This window comes from Narcine bancroftii, chromosome 5 (assembly GCF_036971445.1).
Source record: "Narcine bancroftii isolate sNarBan1 chromosome 5, sNarBan1.hap1, whole genome shotgun sequence".
In the NCBI taxonomy this organism is placed as follows: Eukaryota; Metazoa; Chordata; class Chondrichthyes; order Torpediniformes; family Narcinidae; genus Narcine; species Narcine bancroftii.
Genome location: NC_091473.1, coordinates 215,934,295 through 215,957,030, shown reverse-complemented (window position 1 = coordinate 215,957,030; position 22,736 = coordinate 215,934,295). Strand labels below are relative to the sequence as shown.

Genomic DNA, 22,736 nt, shown 5'->3' with positions numbered 1-22,736 from the left:
CTTCTCCCTTCCTCCCTCCCTCTCTCTCTCTCCTCTTCCTCTTGCTCCTCTCTACTTTCTCTCTCCTCTCTCCTCTCCTTCTCTCTCCCTCTCCCATCTTTCTCCCTTTTCTCTCTCTCCCTAACTTCTTTTTCTTTCCCAGTCCCCTCTCTCTCCGATCTCTCTTCCCCACCCCCTCCCTCTCCCATCTCCCTCAGCCTTCTCGCATTCTCTACCCCTCCCTCACACTCTCTCTGCCTTCTCTCCATTCATCTCCCCCTCTCTCCTCACCTGTTTCTCACCACTCTCTCTCCCCATCTCTCACCCCCCTCCCACTGCTCTATCCCCATCTCCACCTCTCTCCTTCCTACTCTTTCCACTCCACTCACCATTTCTCCCCTCCCCTCATTCTCTCTTTCTCTCCCCTTCTCTGTCTCCCCTCTCCTTATTAACCTTCTCTCTCCCTCTCCCTCCTCCCCTTTATCTCCCCCTCCCCATTCTCTCACTTTCTCCCCCTCACTCTCTCCCCATCTCCCCCCTCTCCAACCCTCTCTCCATTTTCTCCCTCCTTCTTCTCCCCTTTATCTCCCCCTCCCCATTCTCTCTCTTTCTCCCCCTCAATCTCTCCCCATGTCCCCCTCCAACCTTCTCTCCATTTTCTCCCTCCTCCCTCTCCCCTTTATCTTCCCCCTCCCCATTCTCTCTCTCTTTCTCCCCTCACTCTCCCTGTCTCCCCAACCCTCTCCATTTTCTCCCTCCTCCCTCTCCCCTTTATCTCCCCCCTCTCCCCTTTATCTCCCCCCTCTCCCCTTTATCTCCCCCCTCTCCATTCTCTCTCTCTTTCTCCCCTCACTCTGTCCCTGTCTCCCCCAACCTCTCTCCATTTTCTCCCTCCTCCCTCTCCCCTTTATCTCCCCCTCCCCTTTCTCTCTCTTTCTCCCCCTCACTCTCTCACCATCTCTCCCCCCTCTCCAATCCTCTCTCCATTTTCTACCCCCCTCCCCATTCTCTCCCCATCTCCCCCTCTCTCTCTCCCCATCTCCCCCTCTCCATTTTCTCCCTCCTCCCCTCCCCATTCTCTCTCTCTTTCTCCCCCTCTCTCTCTCCCCCCGTCTCCCCCCTCTCCAACCCTCTCTCCATTTTTTCCCTCCTCCCTCTCCCCTTTATCTCCCCTCCCCATTATCTCTTTTTCTCCCCTTCGCTCTCTCCCCGTCTCCTCCCCAACCCTTTCCCCCTTATCTCCCCCTCCCTCTCAGCCTCTCACTGTTTGTAGCTGCATTTCCTGCAGCAGTGCTTGTCGCCTAGCAACAGTTCCCCTGGAGACATTCATCGATGCTTTACAGCAATGCTGCAAAGACGCAGCAGGGACATTCAGCTAAAGATGGTGCCAGCGCCTCATCTCCAGACAATGGGCCTTGGGAGCGGGACTAGGCCACTTGGTCCATCTCGTCCTTCCGCCATTCCATTAGGAGTATTCCCCTTAATCCTCGATTCCCTTTCTGATCAAGAACCTGTCTCCCCCCTTGTGAAATCTATCCAAAGACCTGGCAACAACATTAGGATTCACCTCCCTCTCCTCCTCTTCTCTGTTCTTAAGGAATGCTTGGGAGCAAGGGGTTGGGTTAATCTCCAGCGGGGAATGGGCTGCCCCAGGTGTGGGAGGGAAGAGGGGAGGAGGGAGTACAGACACTGGGAGGGGTGTGGGGACCGGAGGTAGTTACAGAGTCAAAGAGGGGTGTGGAGACTGGAGGGGGTTGCAGAGACTGGGAGGAGTGTGAGGACAGGAGGGGGTTACAGAGTCTGGGAGGAGTGTAGAGACTGGAGAGGGTTACAGAGACATTGAGGGGTGTAGAGGCCAGAGGGGGTTAAAGAGATAGAGGAGGTTGAAGTGGACAGGACTAGGTTACAGAGATAGGGAGGGATGTAGGGACCAGAGGGGATTACGGAGACAGGGAGGGCTGTGGGGACAAAGTGGGTTACAGATGGGGAGTGGTGAGGGAACCAGATGCTTCTATCATGGGAAGGGGTTTGGAGACTGGTGGGGGTTACAGTCATGGAAATGGGTGTGGGGACTGGAGGGTGTTACAGACCTAGGGAGGGGTGTGGGGACTGGTGGGGGTTTCATTCATGGGAAGGAGTGTGGAGGGAGGGTGTTTCAGTCATGGGAGGGGTGTGGGGAACAGAGGGGTTACAGTCATTGGGAGGGGTGTGGGGAACAGAGGGGTTACAGTCATGGGGAGGGGTGTGGGGAACAGAGGGGTTACAGTTGAGGAGGGGTGTGGGGAACAAAGGGGTTACAGTCATGGGGAGGGGTGTGGGGAACAGAGGGGTTACAGTTGAGGAGGGGTGTGGGGAACAGAGGGGTTACAGTTGAGGAGGGGTGTGGGGAACAGAGGGGGTTACAGTCATGGGGAGGGGTGTGGGGAACAGAAGGGTTACAGTCATGGGGAGGGGTGTGGGGAACAGAGGGGTTACAGTCGGGGAGGGGTGTGGGGAACAGGGGTTACAGTCATGGGGAGGGGTGTGGGGAACAGAGGGGTTACAGTCATGAGGAGGGGTGTGGTGAACAGAGGGGTTACAGTCATGGGGAGGGGTGCAATGGACTGGATTGGGGGTTTTAGTTCGATGAAGTGGTGCAGGGAACAGCTTTTCCAGTGTGTGTATATAAGTGAAGAGGAGGGCAAAGTTTTGTGTGTTTTTGGGTAAACTGCATTGAGTTTGAACCTGTTTGGATGTTGGTTTGATCCCGCTCAGCTCCACCATCTCCACTTAACACTGGTTCCAGCACACTGTTGGCTGCACACAGCCCTTGCCCACACTGACAGGGTCATTACTGTGATCGTTCCACAGAGGGAGAGACGGCTGGAACCAAGGTAGGGGGGCAGACAGGTCGAGAGACGGTCCGAAGCAGCAAGATGGAGAGAGAGGGAGGGAGGGAGAGAGAGGGTTAGAGGGACACGGGAGATGAAGGGAATGTGGATCTGAGGCAGGGAGAGATAGTGAGGGGAGACATAGGCAATAATGAGAGAATCCAGTACAGGCAGAAATAACTAGAAAACTCAAGAGAGGTGGAGAGGAAAAAGGATAAAGTGAGAGACAGCAAGCGAGGAGAAAAGGATGGATGGAAAAGAGATGGAGAGGAAGGGAGAGAGACAGATGGGGAAAGTGAGCAGAAGTGGTTGAGAGGGAGGGGAGACAGGTTGAGAGCAGGGAGGGAAAGGGTGAAAGAAGGAGTGAGAGAAGGTGAGAGAAGGATGAGTTGGGTAGGGGGGGAGCCTGAGTGAGGGAGAACCTGAGGGGGTGGAGAGAAGGGTGGGAGAGATAGGGTAGGGAGAGAGAAAGGGCCAGAGTCAGGGAGAAGGGAGACAAGAGGAGAGAGAGAGGGGGGCAACAAGGGAGAGTAAAAAAGGAAAAGAGGGAAGGGGAGAGGGGTTAGGCAAGAGGGAGGAGGAGGGAGAGATTTGTTGGGTTTCAAGTTCAATGCAGAGCTCTCACATTCAAGGCTGTTATTCAGTAAAGAGAGTCCCCAGACTCACTCCAGCCCTGTGACAACCCCAGCACCGAGCTCAGTGACCCTCAGGGGTGAATGGGTGAGATGTGTGGATGATGTGGCAGTGTATGTGTGGGAGGGGAGAATCAGTGATGAGGAGAATGCCCGTGGGAAGGGAAATGGGTGACAGGGAGAGTGTCTGTGAGAGGTGAGAGTCAGTTGCGGGGAAATGTCTGTGTCTGACACAAGCTTTTTTTTTCTAACCCATCTACCCACATCCCTGTCAACATCGAACCCGATCCATCCCTCCACCCTACACACCCTCCACCCCCTCCCCCACAACAGATCTGGGGACAACATGGACTTCGAAACACTCCCAAAGATCAGGGATGAAGAACGAGAGAGCAGTATGGGATACGTCCACGGAGTCTCAGGCCCAGGTACAAGGATATACTGACAATAACCTCAACAGCAGTGCGAGTATAAGACAGCTTTAATAAACTAATATGTACACTCAGAGGTCTTGTCTCCCTGCAAGACAAACCTGGAAGGCTAGACTGTCACTCTGGACTGCTTTATATACAAGGTCACCGGGATGACCCCTGGTGACCTAGTGGTGTAATTACATATCACCACAAAGGAGTAGGGAGGGATGGACACACTGGTCAGTGAGAGAGGGACGGAGAGAGACAGGTCTGTGTACAGATATCCCCCTGAGTGAGAGGGGCTGAGAGACACTGGCCAGTGTTCAGATATCCCCCTGAGTGAGAGACTGAGAGACAAAGGATAATGTACAGATATCCCCCTTAGTGAGAGGGACAGAGACACACTGGTCAATGTACAGATATCCCTCTGAGGGAGGAGGGAACTGTAGTAACCAATGTTGGTCTCCCTCAGTTGTCGTGGCATCCAACATGTCAGGCGCGGCGATGTACGAGTTAGTCCGGGTCGGCCATGAAGAGCTGGTGGGAGAGATCATCCGTCTAGAGGGGGACCTTGCTACCATCCAAGTCTATGAGGAGACCTGTATCCTTCCACCATCCAGTGTGGCCAGGAAAGAGGGACCGGAGAGTCAGGGAGGGAGGTGGAAGAGTGAGAAGGGTCTACTGGGAGGGGAATGGGGAGTGAAGAGAGGGCATAGGGGAGTGGGGAGAGGAAATGGTAGGGCAGGTGAGTGTGGAGGGTGGGGGAGAGTGCAGAGAGGGAGTGGGGAGGATGAGGAGGGTGGGGTTAGGAGGGAGAGTGGGGAGGGAAGGGCTGGGGAAAGCATGAAGAAGGTGGGGGGGGTTGAGTGGGGTGAGCAGGGTGGGGATTGGGAGGGAGGGACTGGGGAAAGCGGGGAGAGGATGGGGAAGAGTGCGGAAGGGATGTGGAGGATGAGGAGGGTGGGGGACGGAGGGGGAGTGGGGAGAGGATATGGAAGGCAGAGGGAAGTTAGATTGTCCTGAGGTCTGTCCTGCTTGGTTGGATCATGCACCCTCTGGGATCTTGCTGTGCCAAGGAAGCAGGTCCCTCCACTGTCGAGGGGGGGGGGGTGACGTTCCCTTTTGTTCATTGCCCGTGTGTGGGGCTCTCCTGGGACTGAGCAGGAGGTGGTAAACTTGCTGAACCTGTGGCTGTGGTGTGGCCCCAAATTTTGAGCTGATCTCCAGCAGGAGCTCACGATTAGCCATCTCCATGTAGACCAGGCCTGAGGCCTAGTCCTCGCTGAGGCCCGCTGTGGGGGAGGGTGATGGGGGGGAGAGACCCAGACACTGCTGGCCTTTCCTGGGGGCAAGGCGTCTGGGGGAAGGGGGGTCCTATGCTGGAGGTGGGAGAAGGGGACAGAAGAAAGGGGAGGAGAATGGCAGAGGAGGATGGCAGAGAGTGGAGGGGAGGTGGGAAATTTTAAAAGGGAGGGGTAGAGCTGAGGGGGTGTGTGGAGGGAGAGAGGGGAGGGGTATGGCAGAGGGGGAAGGGGAGAGGGTGGTGGAGGGGAAAGGGAAGAAGAGGCGGAAAGTGGGGGAGACAAGGGAAGAGGAGGGAGAAGGGGGAAGGGAGAAGAGGTTGGGGAGGGGGGGAAGTGGATGGGTAGAGAGGGGAAAGGGGAAGGTTGAGGGGGAAGAGGGGAGCGGGAGCCAACCTGTTTCCCACTGCGGCCTGAGCCATGCCCAGCTGGTGTGAGTGTTGGCGACCCAGTCCTGAGGACACGGAAGCCACTTTCGGTGGAGCTGGGACCCGGCATCATGGGAGCCATCTTCGACGGCATCCAGAGGCCCCTAAGCGAGATCGGTCTGACCACAGGCAGCATCTACATCCCCCGTGGCATCAACGTCAGCCCCCTGGACACCGAGCGGAACTGGGAGTTCACCCCCACCAACGGGCTCCGGGTCAGAGGGAGCAGGGTGTGGGGGGAGAGGGGGAGGGGGAGGATGAGGATTGAGGGAAGATGGGGAGTTGTTTGGGGGAGGAGAAGGGGTTGGAGAAGGCAGTCAGTGGGGGAAGGGTTGGTGGTCAAGTGGGGGAGGGGCCACTCCGGGTGCTCACCCTTCTCTTCCCCAGGTGGGCAGCCATGTGACGGGGGGCGACGCTGTCGGCTGGGTGGAGGAGAACACTCTGATCCGGCACTGGGTCCTGGTGCCCCCGTCGGCGCGGGGCACCGTCAGCTACATTGCCCCTCCCGGAAACTACACCATCAAGGTGAGTGGGGCACGGGAGAGAGGGATGGGTGTCCAGGGCCCAGGGTGGGTGGATGAAGTGTGGGAGTGGGGTGGGTAGGTCATGCGTGGGGAAGGGGTCAACATTGGGGGAGGGTGTGGGGAGTGGTCAGTGGGAGGGGAGGGGTCAATGTGGGAGGGGGGTCCCTATGAGAGGGGAGGGGTCAGTGTGGGAGGGGAAGGGTCAGAATGGGAGGCGAGGGTCAGTGTGGGGGTTGCTGAGGGGGTTCTGGTTAGTGGGGGGCTCTGCTATTTCACTAACCCCTCCTTCCTGCCCCTCACCCCAGGATGTGGTGCTGGAGCTGGATTTCGAGGGGAAGGGGAAGCCTCTCTCTCTGACCCATCCCTGGCCCGTGCGTCAAGTGCGACCCTATGCTGAGAAACTGCCCAGTACACAGCCCCTGCTGACCGGGCAACGCGTACTGGATGCGCTCTTTCCGTGAGTGAGGAGTGCAGACCCCTGGGTGGGGGAGGGAGGTGTGGACCCCGGGTAGGGGGATTGTGAACTCCTGGCTGGGGATTGGATGGGGGGTGCAGACCCCGAGGTGGGGATGTTTGGGGAAAGCACAGACCCCAGTAGTAGTGGGGTAGAGGCAGTGCAGAGCTCCAAGTCAGGGTTGGGCTGGGGGACTGTGAACCCCTGGCTGGGGGTGAGCAGAGTGTGGACCCCTGGGTCGGGGTGGAGGCAGGGGAGTGCAAACCTCCAGATGGGGGTGAGAGCAGGGATGGCGTGAACCCCTGATTAGGAATGAGGGGAGCATAATCTCCTATGTTGGGATGGGGCAGAGAGGAGTGTAGGTGGACCAGTGGGGAGTGGGGGAGAGGGGAATGCTAGTGAGGTGTGTTGCCTCCCGGGTGCCAACGGGCTGGTGAGGGCAAGGGGTCAGGCAGAGTGGGTTGTACACGCCAGCACAAACGACCAGTAAAGGATGGGATGAGGTCCTGCACAGGCGGTTGGGGAGAGATTGAGAAGCCAGACCTCAAGGGCAGTGATCTCTGGATTACTCCCAACTCTCAATGTGCTGGTGAGGTCAGAAATAGGAAAACAGGCCAGAAAATGCATGGGACAGGCATTCAGATTTTTGGATCATTGGGATCTCTTCTGGGGGAGAGAAGGCATGGAACATAGAACACAGCCCCCGATGTAGTGCCGACCTTGTATATTCCTACCAAAACAATGCGAAGCCCTCCCCTCTTTCGTCCATGTGCCTGTCTAAGAGTCTCTTAAATGTTCCTAATATTTCAGCCTCCACCACCACCCCTGGCAAGGTATTCCAGGCACCCACAACTCTCTGTGTAAAAAAGAATTACCCCTGATGTCTCCCCTAAACCATCCTCTCTTCACTTTGTACACGCCCTCTGGTGTTTGCTGATCCTCGCCTGGGAAACTGGCTGTCCACCCTCTCTATGCCTCATAATCTTGTAGACCTCTATTAAGTCTCCCCTTATCCTTCAGTGGTGAAACCACTATTGTACATATTCTTCTTTGGCTTGGCTTCGCGGACGAAGATTTATGGAGGGGGTAAAAGTCCACATCAGCTGCAGGCTCGTTTGTGGCTGACAAGTCCGATGCGGGACAGGCAGACACGGTTGCAGCGGCTGCAGGGGAAAATTGGTTGGTTGGGGTTGGGTGTTGGGTTTTTCCTCCTTTGCCTTTTGTCAGTGAGGTGGGCTCTGCGGTCTTCTTCAAAGGAGGTTGCTGCCCGCCAAACTATGAGGCGCCAAGATGCACGGTTTGAGGCGTTATCAGCCCACTGGCGTTGGTCAATGTGGCAGGCACCAAGAGATTTCTTTAGGCAGTCCTTGTACCTTTTCTTTGGTGCACCTCTGTCATGGTGGCCAGTGGAGAGCTCGTCATATAACACGATCTTGGGAAGGCGATGGTCCTCCATTCTGGAGACGTGACCCACCCAGCGCAGCTGGATCTTCAGCAGCGTGGACTCGATGCTGTCGACCTCTGCCATCTCGCCATGAAAGACCCCAACAATGAAGACGCATTGTACATATTCGTTATATGTAAATGCCATGACCTTTCCTGTTTGACCCTGTTCTCACTGGCTTGTGACTCCTCCCCCATAAAGGCTGTAATGCCACAAGCCTGAGCCCAGTTCGAGTCCGGGTCAGTGTGACATGGGATGCCATCCATCTCTTGCAAATAAAAGCCTTCAGTTTCGATTACTTCAGTCTTTGTGCAATTGATCGTGCTTCACCTTCTTTGCCCCAAAGAGAAAAAGTCCCAGCTATGCTAACCTTGCCTCAAAGTCCCGTTCACGAGGTAAAAGCATAAAAATGCTGGCGGAACTCAGCAGGTCTCTCAGTGTGCAGAGGAGGTAAAGATATATTACCGACGTTTCAGACCTGAGCCCTTTGTCCAGGTGTGAGCAAAAAGCAGGCAGGCAGGTGAAAAAAAAGGCTGGGTGAGGAAGGAAGAAATGGCAGGGGGACGAGCACGGATCGACAGGCAAGAAGCGATAGACGTGGGTAAGGACAGGAGAGGAGAGATGAGAATTGGGATGGGTTGCACTTGAACCAGAGAGGGACCAACATCCTGGCGGGTTTGTTGGTGCAACACAGGAGGGTTTAAACTAGATTGGCAGAGGGGTGGGATGCAAGGAGGGACAGAGGCAAGTGTTAGGAAGGATGTATGGAGGGGGGTGGAGGATGTTCAGTGGGCAGGAGAGAGGCTTGGAGCAAGGAAGAGCTGTTCGTTTAATTCGCGGCTATTTTAATGCTAGAGGCTTGTCAGCTGAGGGGGATGAACTTTGGTCAGATAAACACTGGGATGTGGAAATCATTAAGAAACTAGAGGAAGAGAGGGGCAGGGCTAGCAACTCATCAGTGACTTCAGGAGGGACAGACGTGGAGGGAAAAGAAGAGGGAGTGCTATTGCTTAAGGAGGCTGTCATAGCAATGATCAGAGGTGACATTACAGATGGGTTGGCTGGTGGGGCCGTATGGGTGGAGATAAGGAGTATACTACAGGCTCCAGTCAATGGGAATCCGAGAAGCAAATATGCCTCAGCGCCTGTGGTGAAGACAGCGAAGGTGTGGTCAAGGGAGGTGGAGGAGTGTCTGTAGGACTGCTGTGAATCTGTGGACAGGAAGCTATTCAAGACTCATCCATAGACGTGAATGAATATGCAACAGGTGTCACCTACTTCATCAAGACCTGCGCAGATGAGCGTGTGCCCACGTGCAAATTCCCCAACCAGAAGCCCGGGATCAATCAGAGATTCGCAACCTGCAGAGGGCAAGAACAAGGGTGTTTAAGGCCGTGGATCAGGATCAGGCACAACCTGCAGACGGCCGTCTCGGAGGGAAATGGGAATTCTGGAGGAAGCTAGAGACAGAGACAGAGACATGCCAGCTATGGCAGAGAGTGCAGATCATTACAGCCTACAAAGTGAGGGCGAACACTATAGATGGCTGTGATGCTTCACTACCCGATGAGCTGAACACCTTCTATGCCCGCTTTGGGAAAGAGAACCAAATAGTGCCTACTAGAATCCTGAAAAGGCTGAGGACCCTGTGATATCTGTCTCCGATGGCAACGTCAGAACATCTTCATGAGGATGAACCCTCACAAGGCATCAGGCCCTGATGACGTACCTGGCAGGGGACTGAAAATCTGCGCCAGCCAACTAGCCGGAGCATTCATGGACATTTTCAGCCTTTCATTGCTGCAGTCAAAGGTTCCCACCTTCTTCAAAAGGGCAGCAATCATCCCGGTGCCCAAGAAGAGTAGGGTGGGCTACCTCAACAACTATCGCCCAGTAGCAGTAACTACTGTGATGAAATGCTTCAAAAGGCTGGTCACAGTCAGAATTAACATGTACCTAAGTAAAGATCTGGACCCACTGCAATAGCCTATGATCACAATCGCTCCACGGTAGATGCAATATCACTGGCTCTCCACTCAACTCTGGATCACCTCAAAAACAGGAATTCATACATACGGTAGCTCTTCATCGACTAAAACTCTGTCTTCAACACCATTATTCCCTCAGTGCTGGTCAAGAAGCTATAAACTCTGGGCCTCTGTACCCCCCTCTGCAACTGGATCCTTGAATTTCTCATTGGATGACCACAGTCAGTATGAATTGGAAACAATGTCTTCTCTTCACTGATTTATCAACACAGGCATACCCCAAGGATGTACATTTAGTTCACAGCCCTGCTCTTTATACACCCATGACTGAGTGGCCAGGCACAGTTCCAAAGCCATCTACAAGTTCACGGGTGACATCACAGTTGTCAGCAGAATCACAAACGATGATGAGGAAGTGTACAGGAGGGAGATAGATCAGCTCGTTGAATGGTGTCACAACAACAACCTTGTGCTCAATGTCAGCAAAACCAAGGTGATGATTGTGGACTTAAGGAGGAATTCAGGGAACATGACCCAGTCCTCATCGAGGGCTCAGTCGTGGAGAGGGTCAAGAACTTCAAATTCCTGGGTGTCAACATCTCCAAGGATCAGTCCACGTTGATGCAATCACAAAGAAGGCTCACCAGCTGCTATAATTTGTGAGGTGTCTGAGGAGATTCAGAAGGTCACTGAAGACTTGTAAACTTCTACAGGTGTACCGTGGAGAGTATTCTGGCTGGCTGCATCACTATATGGTCTGGAGGCCCCAACTCTCAGGTCAAGAATAAACTTCAGAGGGTTGTTAACTCGGCCTGTGACATCACAGTTACCAGACTTCACTCTGTCAAGGACACGTACATGACGTGGTGTCTTAAAAAATCAGCCTCTATCCTCAAAGACCCCCACCATCCAGGCCATGCTGTCTTCACTCTGCTACCATCGGGGAAAAGATACAGGAGCCTAAAGACAAGCACTCAGTGGCACAAAGACAGCTTCTTCCCCGCTGCCGTCAGATTCACGAATGAACCAAAGATACGGCCTTACTTTTCGGGCACAATTATTGTTATGTTTTTACTGTAATGTTGTAAGATGGTTTTAATATGAATGTTTTCACTGTGATGCTACCTCAAAACAGCAAATTTGATGACTTGTTCACGATTCTGATTCTGAGTTCAGTGGTGGAGAGGTCATGCCCCAGTTGTATAAGATATTGGTGAGGCCCCATCTGCAAGTGTTGTGTTCAGTTATGGTCGCCATGCAGCAGGAAAGGTGTCGAGCTGGAGAGGGTGCAGAGAAGATTCACAAGGATGTTGCCTGTACTCAGGAGCCTGAGCAACAGGGAGTGGTTGACCAGGGTGGGGTTTTATTCCTTGGAGCACATTAGAATGAGGGGTGATCTCATAGAGGGGTACAACATCATGAGATGAACAGATTGGGTGAACTCAGAGAGTCTTTTGCCCAGAAAAGGGGAATTGGTGACCAAAGGACATGGGTTTAAGGTGAGGGGGAACAGGAGGGTGGTAGGTGTAAGAAATGGGCTGTCGGTGGACGCAGGTACTATTGCAACTTTGAAGAAAAAATTGAACAGAGACATGGATAGGATGGGCTGAGAGGGATATGTGCCAAACGCAGGCTGGTGGGATGAATGTGGGTGGGACAGTTTGTTCTGCACGGGCAGACAGGGCTGTTGAACAAGGGAGATGGTGGGGAGGGGATAGATTCAGGGTTAGAGGGGGCATAGGTGGATGCGAGAGGAGAGTGGGGAGGGAATGTGTGCAGACACCAGTGTTCCTGGCTGTGACCCGACCTCTGCTCTCTGTCCCCAGCTGTGTGCTAGGCGGGACCACGGCCATCCCCGGGGCCTTTGGCTGTGGGAAGACAGTCATTGCCCAGTCCCTCTCCAAATTCTCCAACAGCGACGTCATCGTCTACGTGGGCTGTGGGGAGCGTGGTAATGAAATGGCTGAGGTCCTCCGCGACTTCCCTGAGGTACCAGGGCCTGTCACCCGGGGTCAGGGATTAATGGCGATGTGGTGAACCTGGGGTTGGGGTGTATCCGAGACAGGGTGTGTCCGCGTCAGGATGGATTTGTGTCTGGTGTGTCTGGGTCAGGGCGTGTCTGTGATGGGGTGTATCCGGGTCAGGCTGTATCCAGGTCGCGCTGTATCCATTTCGGAGTCTGTCGGGGTCAGGGTGTATCCAGGTCAGGGTGTATCCATGTCGGGGTGTTTCCATGTCAGGGGGTATTTGTGTCAGGGTGTATCCGTGTCAAGGTATATCCTTGTTGGGATGTATCCATGTCGGAGTGGGTCCATGTCAGGGTGTATCCATGTTGGGGAGTACTCCTGTCAGGCTATATCGATGTGGGAGTGTATCCATGTTGGGGTGTATCCGTGTTGGAGTCTGTCCATGTGGAGTCTGTCAGTGTTGGGCTGTATCCGTGTCGGGGTGTATCTGTGTCAGGATGTATCCACGTAGGAGTATGTCCGGGTCGGAGTGTGTCCAGGTTGGGGTGTGCCCAGGTTGGGGTGTGTCCAGGTGGGATTTGTTTGGGTTGGGGGTCTCAGCAAGCTGTTGCTAGGGGGTGTTGGGGTTATCTCGAGGTGTGGGGAATGTGATCAGGTGATGTGACCCAAGTGTGGAGTGAGACCATTTTCATGGTTACCATCTCTTCCTCCCCCACACCCCCCAAAGCTGACACTGGAAGTGGAGGGGAAGATGGACACCATCATGAAGCGGACGACTCTCATCGCCAACACCTCCAACATGCCTGTGGCTGCTCGTGAGGCATCCATCTACACTGGTCAGCCCCCCTCCTCGACCCACCCAAAGACCCTTGCCCACCATCCTACCTCTTCCCAAAGACTCCCACTCTACCATCCCACCCCTTCTCAAAGACGCCCACCCTACTATTCCACCTCTTCCCAAAGACCCTCGCCCCACTATCCCACTCCTTCCCAAGGAACCCCACCCAAATAACCCATCCCACCCCACCCCTATCCCATCTGTCAACCCTGTCACACCTCAAATACCCCCATGCAATGAACCAAACCTACCCCATCCCACATCATCCTGTCGGTTGACTCCCCATCACCCCGAACCTCCCTCTCCATCACCCCCACCTCTCCCCTCTACATCACCCCCACCTATCCCCTCCCCATCACCCTCACCTCTCCCCATCACCCCCACTTCTCCCCATCACCCCCACTTCTCCCCACTTCTCCCCATCACCCCACCTCTCCCCTCCCCATCACCCTCACCTCTCCCCATCACCCCCACATTTCCCCTCCCCATTACCCCCACCTCTCCCCTGCCCATCATCCCCACTTTTCCCCTCCCTCTCTGTGTAATCCTCTCTCCCCAACCCTCCTGTGGTGTCCCTGTTTTCTCTGCCAACTCTTCCCTCTCCCCCCTCTCTCCTCACACTATTTCTTTCTCGCTCTCCCACTCACTCCCTCCCCATCAATCCCCTCCTTCTCCCCCTCACCATTTCCTCTCACTGTTCCCTCTCACCCTTCTGTCTCTCCTCCTCATCCTCTCACTTCCTTCCCTCTTACTCACCTCCCTCTCATCCCCTTCCTATACAGGTATAACAATCTCAGAGTATTTTCGTGACATGGGTTACAATGTTAGCATGATGGCCGACTCCACCTCCCGCTGGGCTGAAGCTCTTCGTGAAATCTCTGGTCGTCTTGCAGAGATGCCTGCAGGTGAGGAATCACATCTAATCCCTTCCTCTTCTCCCAGGGCACAGATCAGACCCGGGGGGAAGGTCCATCTACTCCATCCCATCACACACTCCTGGGGCATGTGTCTCGTCCATGACATCTCCCCCTCTCTCCACAGACAGCGGGTACCCAGCCTACCTCGGAGCCCGGCTTGCTTCCTTCTACGAGCGGGCAGGATGGGTGAGGTGCCTGGGTAATCCTGAGAGAGAGGGCAGCGTCAGCATCGTGGGAGCGTGAGTTGGAGAGGGATAAATGAGGGGTAGGGGTGAGGTGGATGCCAGTACAGTGGGGGGAGATGATATGGGGGAGGGATGAGATGCTGGCACGGGAGGTGGGAGGGTGAGGGGAGGTGGTGTGGAGAGGTATTGCATGTGGGGTTGGTGGGGGAAGGAGGGGAGGTGTGGGGGTGTGGGGTAGGGGGGAAGTGAAGGAAGTTTGGGAATGGGAGGTGGGTATAATGGGGCTGGGAGAGGAGGAAGGACAGCTGGGGGTTAAAGGGGAGGCAGGGATGGAGGGGAGGAGAGGAGGAGGTGAATGGAGATTGAATGTGGCAGGGTGTAGGGGAGAGGATGTTGGGGAAGGAGGGGAGGCAGAAGAAGATGTATGAGGTGGCAGATAGAAAGTGTGAGGGGGAAAGGGAGGTGAGGGATGGGGAAAGGGAGGTGAGGGATGGGGAAGTGAGGGGATGAAGAGAGGTAAGGGGGTGAATGGAGGTGAGGGGTGGTGAGGGGGATGTGAGGGGCGGAGGGAGGTGAGGGGTGGAGGTGGGGCAGAGGGGTGAGGGGCAGAGAGAGGTGAGGGGACAGAGGGAAGTAAGGGGACAGAGGGAGGTGTGAGGGGTGGAGGAAGGCAAGGGGTAGACGGATGTATGAGGGGGTGGAGGGAGGTGAGGGGGAAGAGGGAGGTAAGGTGGTGGAGGGTCATGAGGGGACTGAGGGAAGTGTGAGGGAGCAGAGGGAGAAGTGCAGGAACTGAGGGAGGTGAGGGGGTGTGAGGAGTGTGGATGGCAGAAGGAGTGAGGAGGCAAAGGGAGGTGAGGAGGTGGAGGGAGGTGTGAGGGTAATGTTGGCCTCCCTCCTTTGCTCTAATGCTTTCCCTTCCCTCCCCTCCCCCTCTCTCCTTCCCTTGCACCTCTCCCTCCTCCCCTTTACTTTTTCCTTCCATTTCCCCTTCCCTTCTCTCTTTCCCTCCCCTCTTCCCCTCTTTCCTCCCTTTCCCTCTCCTTCCCCTCTCTCCTTCCTCATGTCTCTCCTTCCCCTCTCCCCTTCTTCCCTCCTCTCTCCCATCTCCCCTTCCCCCTCCCATCCCCTAAAAATCCCTTCCTCTCCCCTTTCCTTATCCTGTCCCCCACTCTACACTCCTCTCCCCTCTCCCCTTCATCCATCCACTCCCCTCCCTTCCCTTCTCCTCCCCCACCTCCCCCTCTCCCCTCCCCTCCACGGTCCACTCCACAGTGTTTCACCCCCCGGTGGAGATTTCTCTGACCCAGTCACTGCAGCCACCCTCGGTATAGTTCAGGTGAGGGTGTGTTTTGGAGGGAGGGAGGGGGTTTGGAGGTAGGGAGGGTGGGAGTGTAGGGGAGGGAGGGGGTGCTCTGCCCTGGGTGGGTTTATCGAGAGTTGTTTGGATTGCACTCACCCAGGCAGGGAGAAAGTGTTCCTCACCCACCCACCCCTCCCCCCATCCGTCTCTGTGGATGGGGAAAAAGAATGTGGGTGTCAGTATCTAAGAGTGGGGTGGGGATGGAGGGGTACCCCCATGAGGCCCCAGGCTGGGGGGTTCAGAAGGGCTCTCACTCCCCATGGAACCCCAGACCCAGACCCCAGAAGGGGTATGCATCATCAGAATGCTCATTGACTTTCAACTGGTAATGTGGGTCATTGTGCAGACACCTGCCCAAACCCTCCATTCTTTCCAACACCCATCTCCCACCTGTTGGGTGGTCCTGAAGAGAAGCTTTAACACCCCAACCTACCTCTGTTACTCATCCAGTTATCCACACCCCATCCTACCTCTGTAACCCCTTCCGGTCCCAACAGTCCTTCCTGTCTCTGTAACCCCCTCCAGTCCCTCCACTCTCCCTATCTCTGTAACCCCCCTCCGGTCCCTACACCCTCCCTATCTCTGTAGCACCCTCTGGTCCCTACACACCCTCCCTGTCTCTGTAACCCTCTCCGTTCCCTACATCCCCTCCCTATCCCATTACCCCCTCTGGTCCCTACACCCTCCCTCCAATTCCTGATGACTGATCCTTCAGCCCCCTGGACCCGAGCTCCTGAATGTGGTCCCATGTTGCTCTCCCCTCCTTCCCCTCCAGTCGACCTGAGTGCGTCTCCTTGTCCCGGCTTGTGTTGACAGACAGTGTCTCGTCCTGACACAGCCCACACTGTTGTCTGCTCCTCCATCTCGGTGCCAGGGTGAGATCGGTTCCCACTGCCTCAGGCATCAAAACTGGGAGCGGTGGAGAGCACGAAGCTTCACTCACATCCACACACCCCCCCCCTCCCTCACTCAAGTAAACCTCCGACAGGGCCTGGAGCACCATGCCTCGACACCAGGGGAGAGGAGGTGAGAGAGCACCGTGATGGGGGAGGGGGTGGTGATGAAGCTCCACACTATGAAGAAGGGTGGTGAGGGAGTTCTACAATGGGGGAGTGGGTGTGAGGCAGCTCCACACTGAAGGGGGGGTAAGGGAGTTCTACACTGAGGGGAGGGGTGGTGAGGGAACATCACGCTGAAGAGAGGGGCAGTGATGGGGCTCTACGCTGAGGGGTGGGGCAGTGAGGGAGCTCCACGCTGAGGGGAGGGGCAGTGAAGGAGCTTTATGCTGAGGGGAGGGGTGGTGAGGGAACATCTTGCTGAAGAGAGGGGGGGTGAGGGAGCTCCATGTTGGGGGGGTGGGAGAAAGTTCCATGCTGTGGGGAGAGAAGGTGAAGGAGCTCTGCTTTGGGGGAGAAGCAGTGAGGGAGCTCCACCTGTCCCTAGTCTCTGGTGTTACCCCCATCCTGTCCATGGTCTCGGGTGATGCCCTCACCCCGTCCCGTCTTGACCCGTGCAGGTGTTCTGGGGGCTGGACAAGAAGCTGGCCCAACGCAAGCACTTCCCCTCCGTGAACTGGCTGATCAGCTACAGTCGGTACGGCCGCCTGCTGGATGATTACTACGAGCGTCACTTCCCTGAATTCGTCTCCCTCCGCACCCGTGCCAAGGAGATCCTGCAGGAGGAGGAGGAGCTGGCAGAGATCGTGCAGTTGGTCGGCAAGGTCAGAAGCATGGAGAGGACTGCTGGGGTGGGGTGTTTCTTTCTTTTTGAATCAGATTAATAAACAAAGAGATGAGACGGGGATTGCATTAACAATGATGAACATCTACCAACACGGCCATCGAGCAACAGATGTAAACTGTGCCTCCCAGACTCTTAAAGGCCAAACGTGAAAAGGATTAAATTTTATTACAAAAACATCCCCAACCAAAAAAGGAAACAAAAGCCAGGTGACCATGCTTCAGTGGTTAATCTATTATTTTGGGGTTTATTCCACTCTTCTACACTCACAAAAAATGTTAGAAAGGATCAACTTACATCATATGAAAATGTTGACTAATCTGTTTCCTCAAATTTAACCGAAGGGTCCACAGAACCACTTCTCATTTTCCCTAAATGTAAACATGCTATGGTTTGGGAAACCCATTGAAAGGTAGTAGGTGGTTCCGGGTCTTTCCATTTGAGTAGATGGATCTCCTGGCTATTAAAGTCACAAGTGCAATCACATGATGAGCTGAAGCAGATCAGTGGCCCGAGTCCAAAACTGGTCATCCAAAACAGGCAGGAATAGGATATTGAAAAAGTGTTAACTAATTGGAGAATTTTCTCCCGTGTCTATAGGTAAAGGGATCTGAAGTTCTCGTTCCCATTTATTCTTAATTTTGTCAGAAATCACTGGATGTATTTTCAGGATCAAATCATAAACTGTTGCTATTAAATTCTTCAAAAAAGGGTTTAAACATAACATTTTATCGGTAACTTCAGACTGATGTGGTGTCGGAAAAGTAGATAAAGTAATGTTTAAAAAGTTCCTAATCTGCAGATATCTGAAAAAAATGTGATCTGGGCAAATTATATTTATTAGACAACTGCTCAAAAAACACGAGACAGTTATCCATAAATAAATAGCAAAAACACACTATTCCCTTCGTGTTCCATCAAAGAAAAGCTTGATCAATTCTAGATGGTTGGAAGAAAAAATTAGATAGAATAGGACTTGACAATATAAATTTATTCAATCCAGAAAATATACAAAATTGAAACCATATTCATATTGAATGTTTAATTATGATTCGTCATTTGTTTATTCAATTTAGTGAGTGCCAAAGGGAACAAAGCCCCTAAAATAGAAGGCAATGAGAATCCCTGCAGAAACCTGCGCTCAGACTCGCCCGTTTGTGGACATTGAATTTCATTAATTATATACTGAATATTAATTCTATACCAAATATTAATATTATATCAAATATTAATTCTATATGGAACATTAAGTCTATACAAAATATTAATTATACATTGAATATTAATTATATACTGAATATTAATTCTATACCAAATATTAATATTATATCGAATATTAATTCTATATGGAACATTGTCTATACAAAATATTAATTATACATTGAATATTAATTATATACTGAATATTAATTCTATACCAAATATTAATATTATTCTGAATACTAATTCTATACCGAACTTGAATTCTATACTGAATATTAATTATATATTGAATATTAATTATATACCGTGTGTGAGAGAAGTACGGTTTATGTGTGTGTGGTGTATGAGATATGGGGTGTGTGTGTGTGTGTGTGTGTGTGTGCTCGCGCGCCCATCCTGGCACAGCAGCTGGTGCGTGTCGCCCCATACCCATCTACCCATCACTCTCTCCTCCCCCAGTTTCACCCAGCCCTACCTCTCCTCCAGTCCTCTCATTACAATGTCATCCTCTTATCTACCTTTGCCTCCTGGGCTGCTGCCTAATCTGACTGTCCCCCATGCCAATGGTCCCTTTGTGCCTGTCCCCTCATTCCTCATGGCTCTCATGTCCTTGGGTCCTCGTGCCAGATTTCTCGTGCCCCCATGTCCTTGTATCCTTATGTCTCATGCCCCCATACCCAAGTTCCTGCACCTCATCCTTGGGCCCCAGTGTCCTTGCCCTCACGTTCCCCCATATCCTCATGGTCCATGTCCCTCGTGCCCCATGTCTCTTATTCCCCCGTCCCTTGTGGCCCTCATGCCCATGTCTCGTATCCCATGTCCTCGTACCCCTGTGTCTCTTGTGCTCCCATGTCCCTCATTCCCTCATGCCCCAGTGTCCCATGCCCCTATGTTCCTATTCCCCATGTTTCTCGTGCCCTCATGCCTGTGCCCCCATGCCCCTCGTTCCCCTGTGTCCCACCCTGATCATTCCCCACATCCCTGGATCAATTACTGTATTGACCATCAGAGCCCACCTCAGTGCAGGGAGCCCACGGACATTCGTATGTGTCGAAACATGGCCCGAACCATAGTCTAAATAGGACTGTGTTGATGCCCCCCCTTCACCATCCCCCACAGGGCTCTCTAGCTGAGCTGGATAAGATCACACTGGAAGTGGCCAAGCTGCTGAAGGATGACTTCCTCCAGCAGAACGGACATGCACCCTACGACAGGTGAGGGCCAGGGAAGTGGGTGTGGGACCTGGGGAAGGATGTGAGTGAAGGTGAGGGGTGTGTGGGTAGGGGCAATGTGGCAGGAAGAGAGCTGCATGGTTGGCGTAGTGGTTAATGCAACACCTTTACAGCGCCAGCGATCAGGACTGGAGCGAGGTTTGACTCCCTCGCTGTCTGTAAGGAGTTTGTATGTCCTCCCCATGCCTGTGTGGATTTTCACGGGGGGCTCTGATATCCCCCCACCATTCAAAACAGACAGGCGTTTGTAGGGCAATTGACTGTAAATTGGGTGGAACGGACTCCTGGGCTGAAAGGACCTGTTACTGTGCTGATCTGTATATCTGTCTAAAGAGGGTGGGGTATGGTGAGAGGGGGAGGGATGTGGGGCAAAAGGGAGAAATGTGGGGGGAAGAGGAGAAGCTTGCAAAAAGGTGTGTCGAAGAAGGAGTAGGTGCAGGGTAAGGGCATGAAGTGGATGTATGGTGGAAGGTGAAGGGGAGGATCATGGGGAGGGGGATGTGGGGTCAAGTGGGATGGTTGTATGGGAAGGGAGGAGGGAGTTGGGAAGGGAGAAGGTCCTGGGGAGAGTGGGGGATAGGCGAAGGAATGTGGGGAAAGGGGCATTGAGTGAAAAATGGGCGTCAGGGGAAGAAGGGAGAAGGGGGGAGGGTATGGGGAGAGAGGTATGGGGGAAACAGGTATGGGGAATGACAGGAGAAGGGACAAGGGTGGGAAAGGAAGAGACGTTAGGGTAAGAGGGAGGGAGTGGAGGAACTAGGTTGGTGGGAAAGGGAGGGTGAGGGATGTCAGGTGAGAAGATTGTGTATGAGGTAAGAGAGAGAGAAGGAAGGTGGAGATGGGATGGGGAGGAGTAGGGTAGAGAGGGGCGTGGGGAAGGGACGGTGTCGGAGACAGGGCAGAGGTGATGGGGTAAGGGGAATGTGGGGAAATGCACTTTACAGATAAACCCCCACTCCCCACAGTCCCTTTGCAGCCTGTTACCCTGGGACAGGAGGAGACCATTCTGCCTATCCCTGGCCTGATCCATCAGAATAGGAGGCCATTCAGCCCTCTCAGGCCTGTTACCACAGGACAGAAGAAGACAATTCTATCCCTCTCACACTACCTCTTCCCCACCCAACCAGGTATTGCCCCTTCTACAAGACGGTGGGAATCCTGCAGAACATCATTGCATTCTACGACCTGGCCCGTCACTCAGTGGAAACGACGGCTCACTCTGACAACCAGCTGACCTGGGCTATCATCCGAGACAACCTGGGAGATGTCCTCTACAAACTCAGTGCCATGAAGTTCAAGGTCAGGAGCTCAGAAACGGGAGGGGGAAGGAGAGAGTGTGGAGTGAGGAGAAAGAGGGGGTTAGAGAGAGGCTAAAGAGAGGGGAGAGGGTTGATAGAAGGGGAGTTGAGAGAGGGACAGATGGAGAGGGCATGAGAGGGGGTGAGAGGGACGGGGGTGAGAGGAGTGGGTGAGAGAGAAGTGGGGGTGAGGGGAGTGAAAGAAAGACAGGACAAGAGAAAGTCGGGGCGAAAATGAGACAGAACACGAGAGATGGGTGAGAGATAGGAGAGAGAGTGGGAAGAGAATGGGGGGAGAAAGGGGCGAGAGAAGGCCAACAGAAAAATTCAGAGGTGGGAGATGGAGGGGGTGTGAGAAAGTGGGAGAAGATAAAGGTATAAAGAGGGGCAAAAGAAACATAAGGAGAGAGAAATGGAGAAGGGGAGTGAGTAGGAGAGGAGGGAGAGTGAGAAGCAGAGATATGTGGGAGAAAGAAGGGGAGAGGATGGAGAGAATGAAGAGGGAGAAGGGTTGTCTCCCCACCCTGACCCCACTGTTCCCCTCTCCCCACCCTGACCCCATGATCTCCTTACCCTGACCCTTCTCTCTCCCCTCCTTGACCCCTCTCTCTCACCTCCCTGACCTCGGTCTCCCTACCCTGACCCTTCTCTCTCCCCACCCTGACCCCTCTCTCTCCCCACCCTGACCCCATGGTCTACCTACCCTGACCCCTGTCTCCCCACCCTGACCCCTGTCTCCCTACCCTGACCCCTTTCTCTCCCCACCCTGACCCCTCTCTCACCCCACCCTGACCCCTCTCCCCACTCTGACCCCATGGTCTCCCTACCCTGACCCCTTTCTCCTTACCCTGACCCCATGCTCTCCTTACCCTGACCCCTCTCACTCCCCACCCTGACCCCTCTCACTCCCCACCCTGATCCCATGGTCTCCCTACCCTGACCCCTTTCTCTCCCTAACTAGGACCCAGTGAAGGACGGAGAGCTGAAGATTAAGGCCGACTTCGCCTCGCTCCTGGAGGAAATGCACAATGCCTTCCACAACCTGGAGGACTAGACAGGGCAGCTGTGTGAGGATGCTCCGGAGCCTCCACACCCAGACCCTCCATGCCCAGACCCTCCTTGGACAGACTCTCCACATCCGGACCCTCCACGCCCGGTCTCTCCACGCCCAGACCCTCCATGCCCGGACCCCCAAGCCTGGACCCACCACACCAAGACCATCCGCGACTGGTCCCTACGCGCCCGGTCCCTCCATGCCTGGACCCTCCATGCCCGGACCCTCAATGCCCAGACCCTTCAAGCCCAGTACCTCCATACCCAGTCCCTCCATGCCCAAGCCCTCTATGCCCAGACCCTCCACACCTGGTTGCATGCCATTCGGACCCAGTCCCAACATTTCCACACCCTCCGGACCTGGTGCCATGATCATTTCTACACCCGTCCCAATACTCCAGAGCCCATTTGGACCCAGTCCCAACATTTCCACACCCTCCGGACCCGGTGCTAGGATCATTTCCACACCCTGTCCCAATACTCCAGAGCTGGTCCCAGACCCAGTCCTGACATTCCTAGACCCTCCACACCCAGTCCCATGCACGTTCCTACACCCAGTTCCAATACTCCAGAGCTGGTCCTAGACTCAGTCCCAACATTCCCAATCCCTCTGGACCCAGTCCCAGTCCCAGACCCAGACCCAATACTCCAGATTCAATTCTACTCCCAATCCCAACATTTCCAGTCCCAAAATCCCCAATTCCCCTAGACCCAGTCCCAGACCCGATCCCAGACCCAGCACTCCGGACGAACTGGCACCAACAGTCACTAAAGGCCTGCTCCCAATACCTGAGATCTGGTCCCAGACCCAGTTGTAAATCCCCAACCCCTCTGGATCCAGTACCAGACCCAGTCCCAACAATCCCAAACCCTTCAGCAAAAAATAAAACCAATGCTTTAAAGCTGA

At 54.2% G+C, this 22,736-nt stretch overlaps 2 protein-coding genes across 11 annotated transcripts in view; one reads left to right on the top strand and one right to left on the bottom strand.

Moving 5' to 3' along the window:
- LOC138764831 (kelch domain-containing protein 9-like) overlaps positions 1–1,381 on the bottom strand; it is a 10,196-nt gene extending 8,815 nt beyond the window's left edge. The window contains exon 1 of one of the 2 annotated variants that reach the window (XM_069941160.1): positions 1,244–1,381. In XM_069941160.1, the coding sequence (XP_069797261.1) occupies positions 1,244–1,309 (66 nt within the window). In that variant the 5' untranslated portion in view covers positions 1,310–1,381. The remainder of the gene's footprint in view (positions 1–1,243) is intronic. The other variant, XM_069941159.1, reaches the window with a different exon arrangement.
- LOC138764830 (V-type proton ATPase catalytic subunit A-like) lies at positions 1,059–22,736 on the top strand. 9 transcript variants are annotated; one of them, XM_069941152.1, is made up of 16 exons: positions 1,059–1,363; positions 2,734–2,852; positions 3,815–3,909; positions 4,367–4,495; positions 5,624–5,838; positions 6,011–6,148; positions 6,453–6,604; positions 11,860–12,022; positions 12,728–12,836; positions 13,621–13,743; positions 13,880–13,994; positions 15,216–15,279; positions 16,820–17,050; positions 19,366–19,460; positions 20,606–20,777; positions 21,738–22,736. In XM_069941152.1, the coding sequence occupies exons 1-16, from the start codon at positions 1,325–1,327 to the stop codon at positions 21,828–21,830; spliced, it is 2,052 nt and encodes a 683-aa protein (XP_069797253.1). In that variant the 5' UTR covers positions 1,059–1,324; the 3' UTR covers positions 21,831–22,736. The 9 variants fall into 9 exon arrangements, 8 of the variants coding, with proteins under 8 accessions (XP_069797253.1, XP_069797256.1, XP_069797258.1 ...); XM_069941153.1 differs by lacking the exon at positions 1,059–1,363 and adding an exon at positions 1,367–1,450 and having other exon boundaries at positions 16,820–17,023; XM_069941151.1 differs by lacking the exon at positions 1,059–1,363 and adding an exon at positions 1,367–1,450.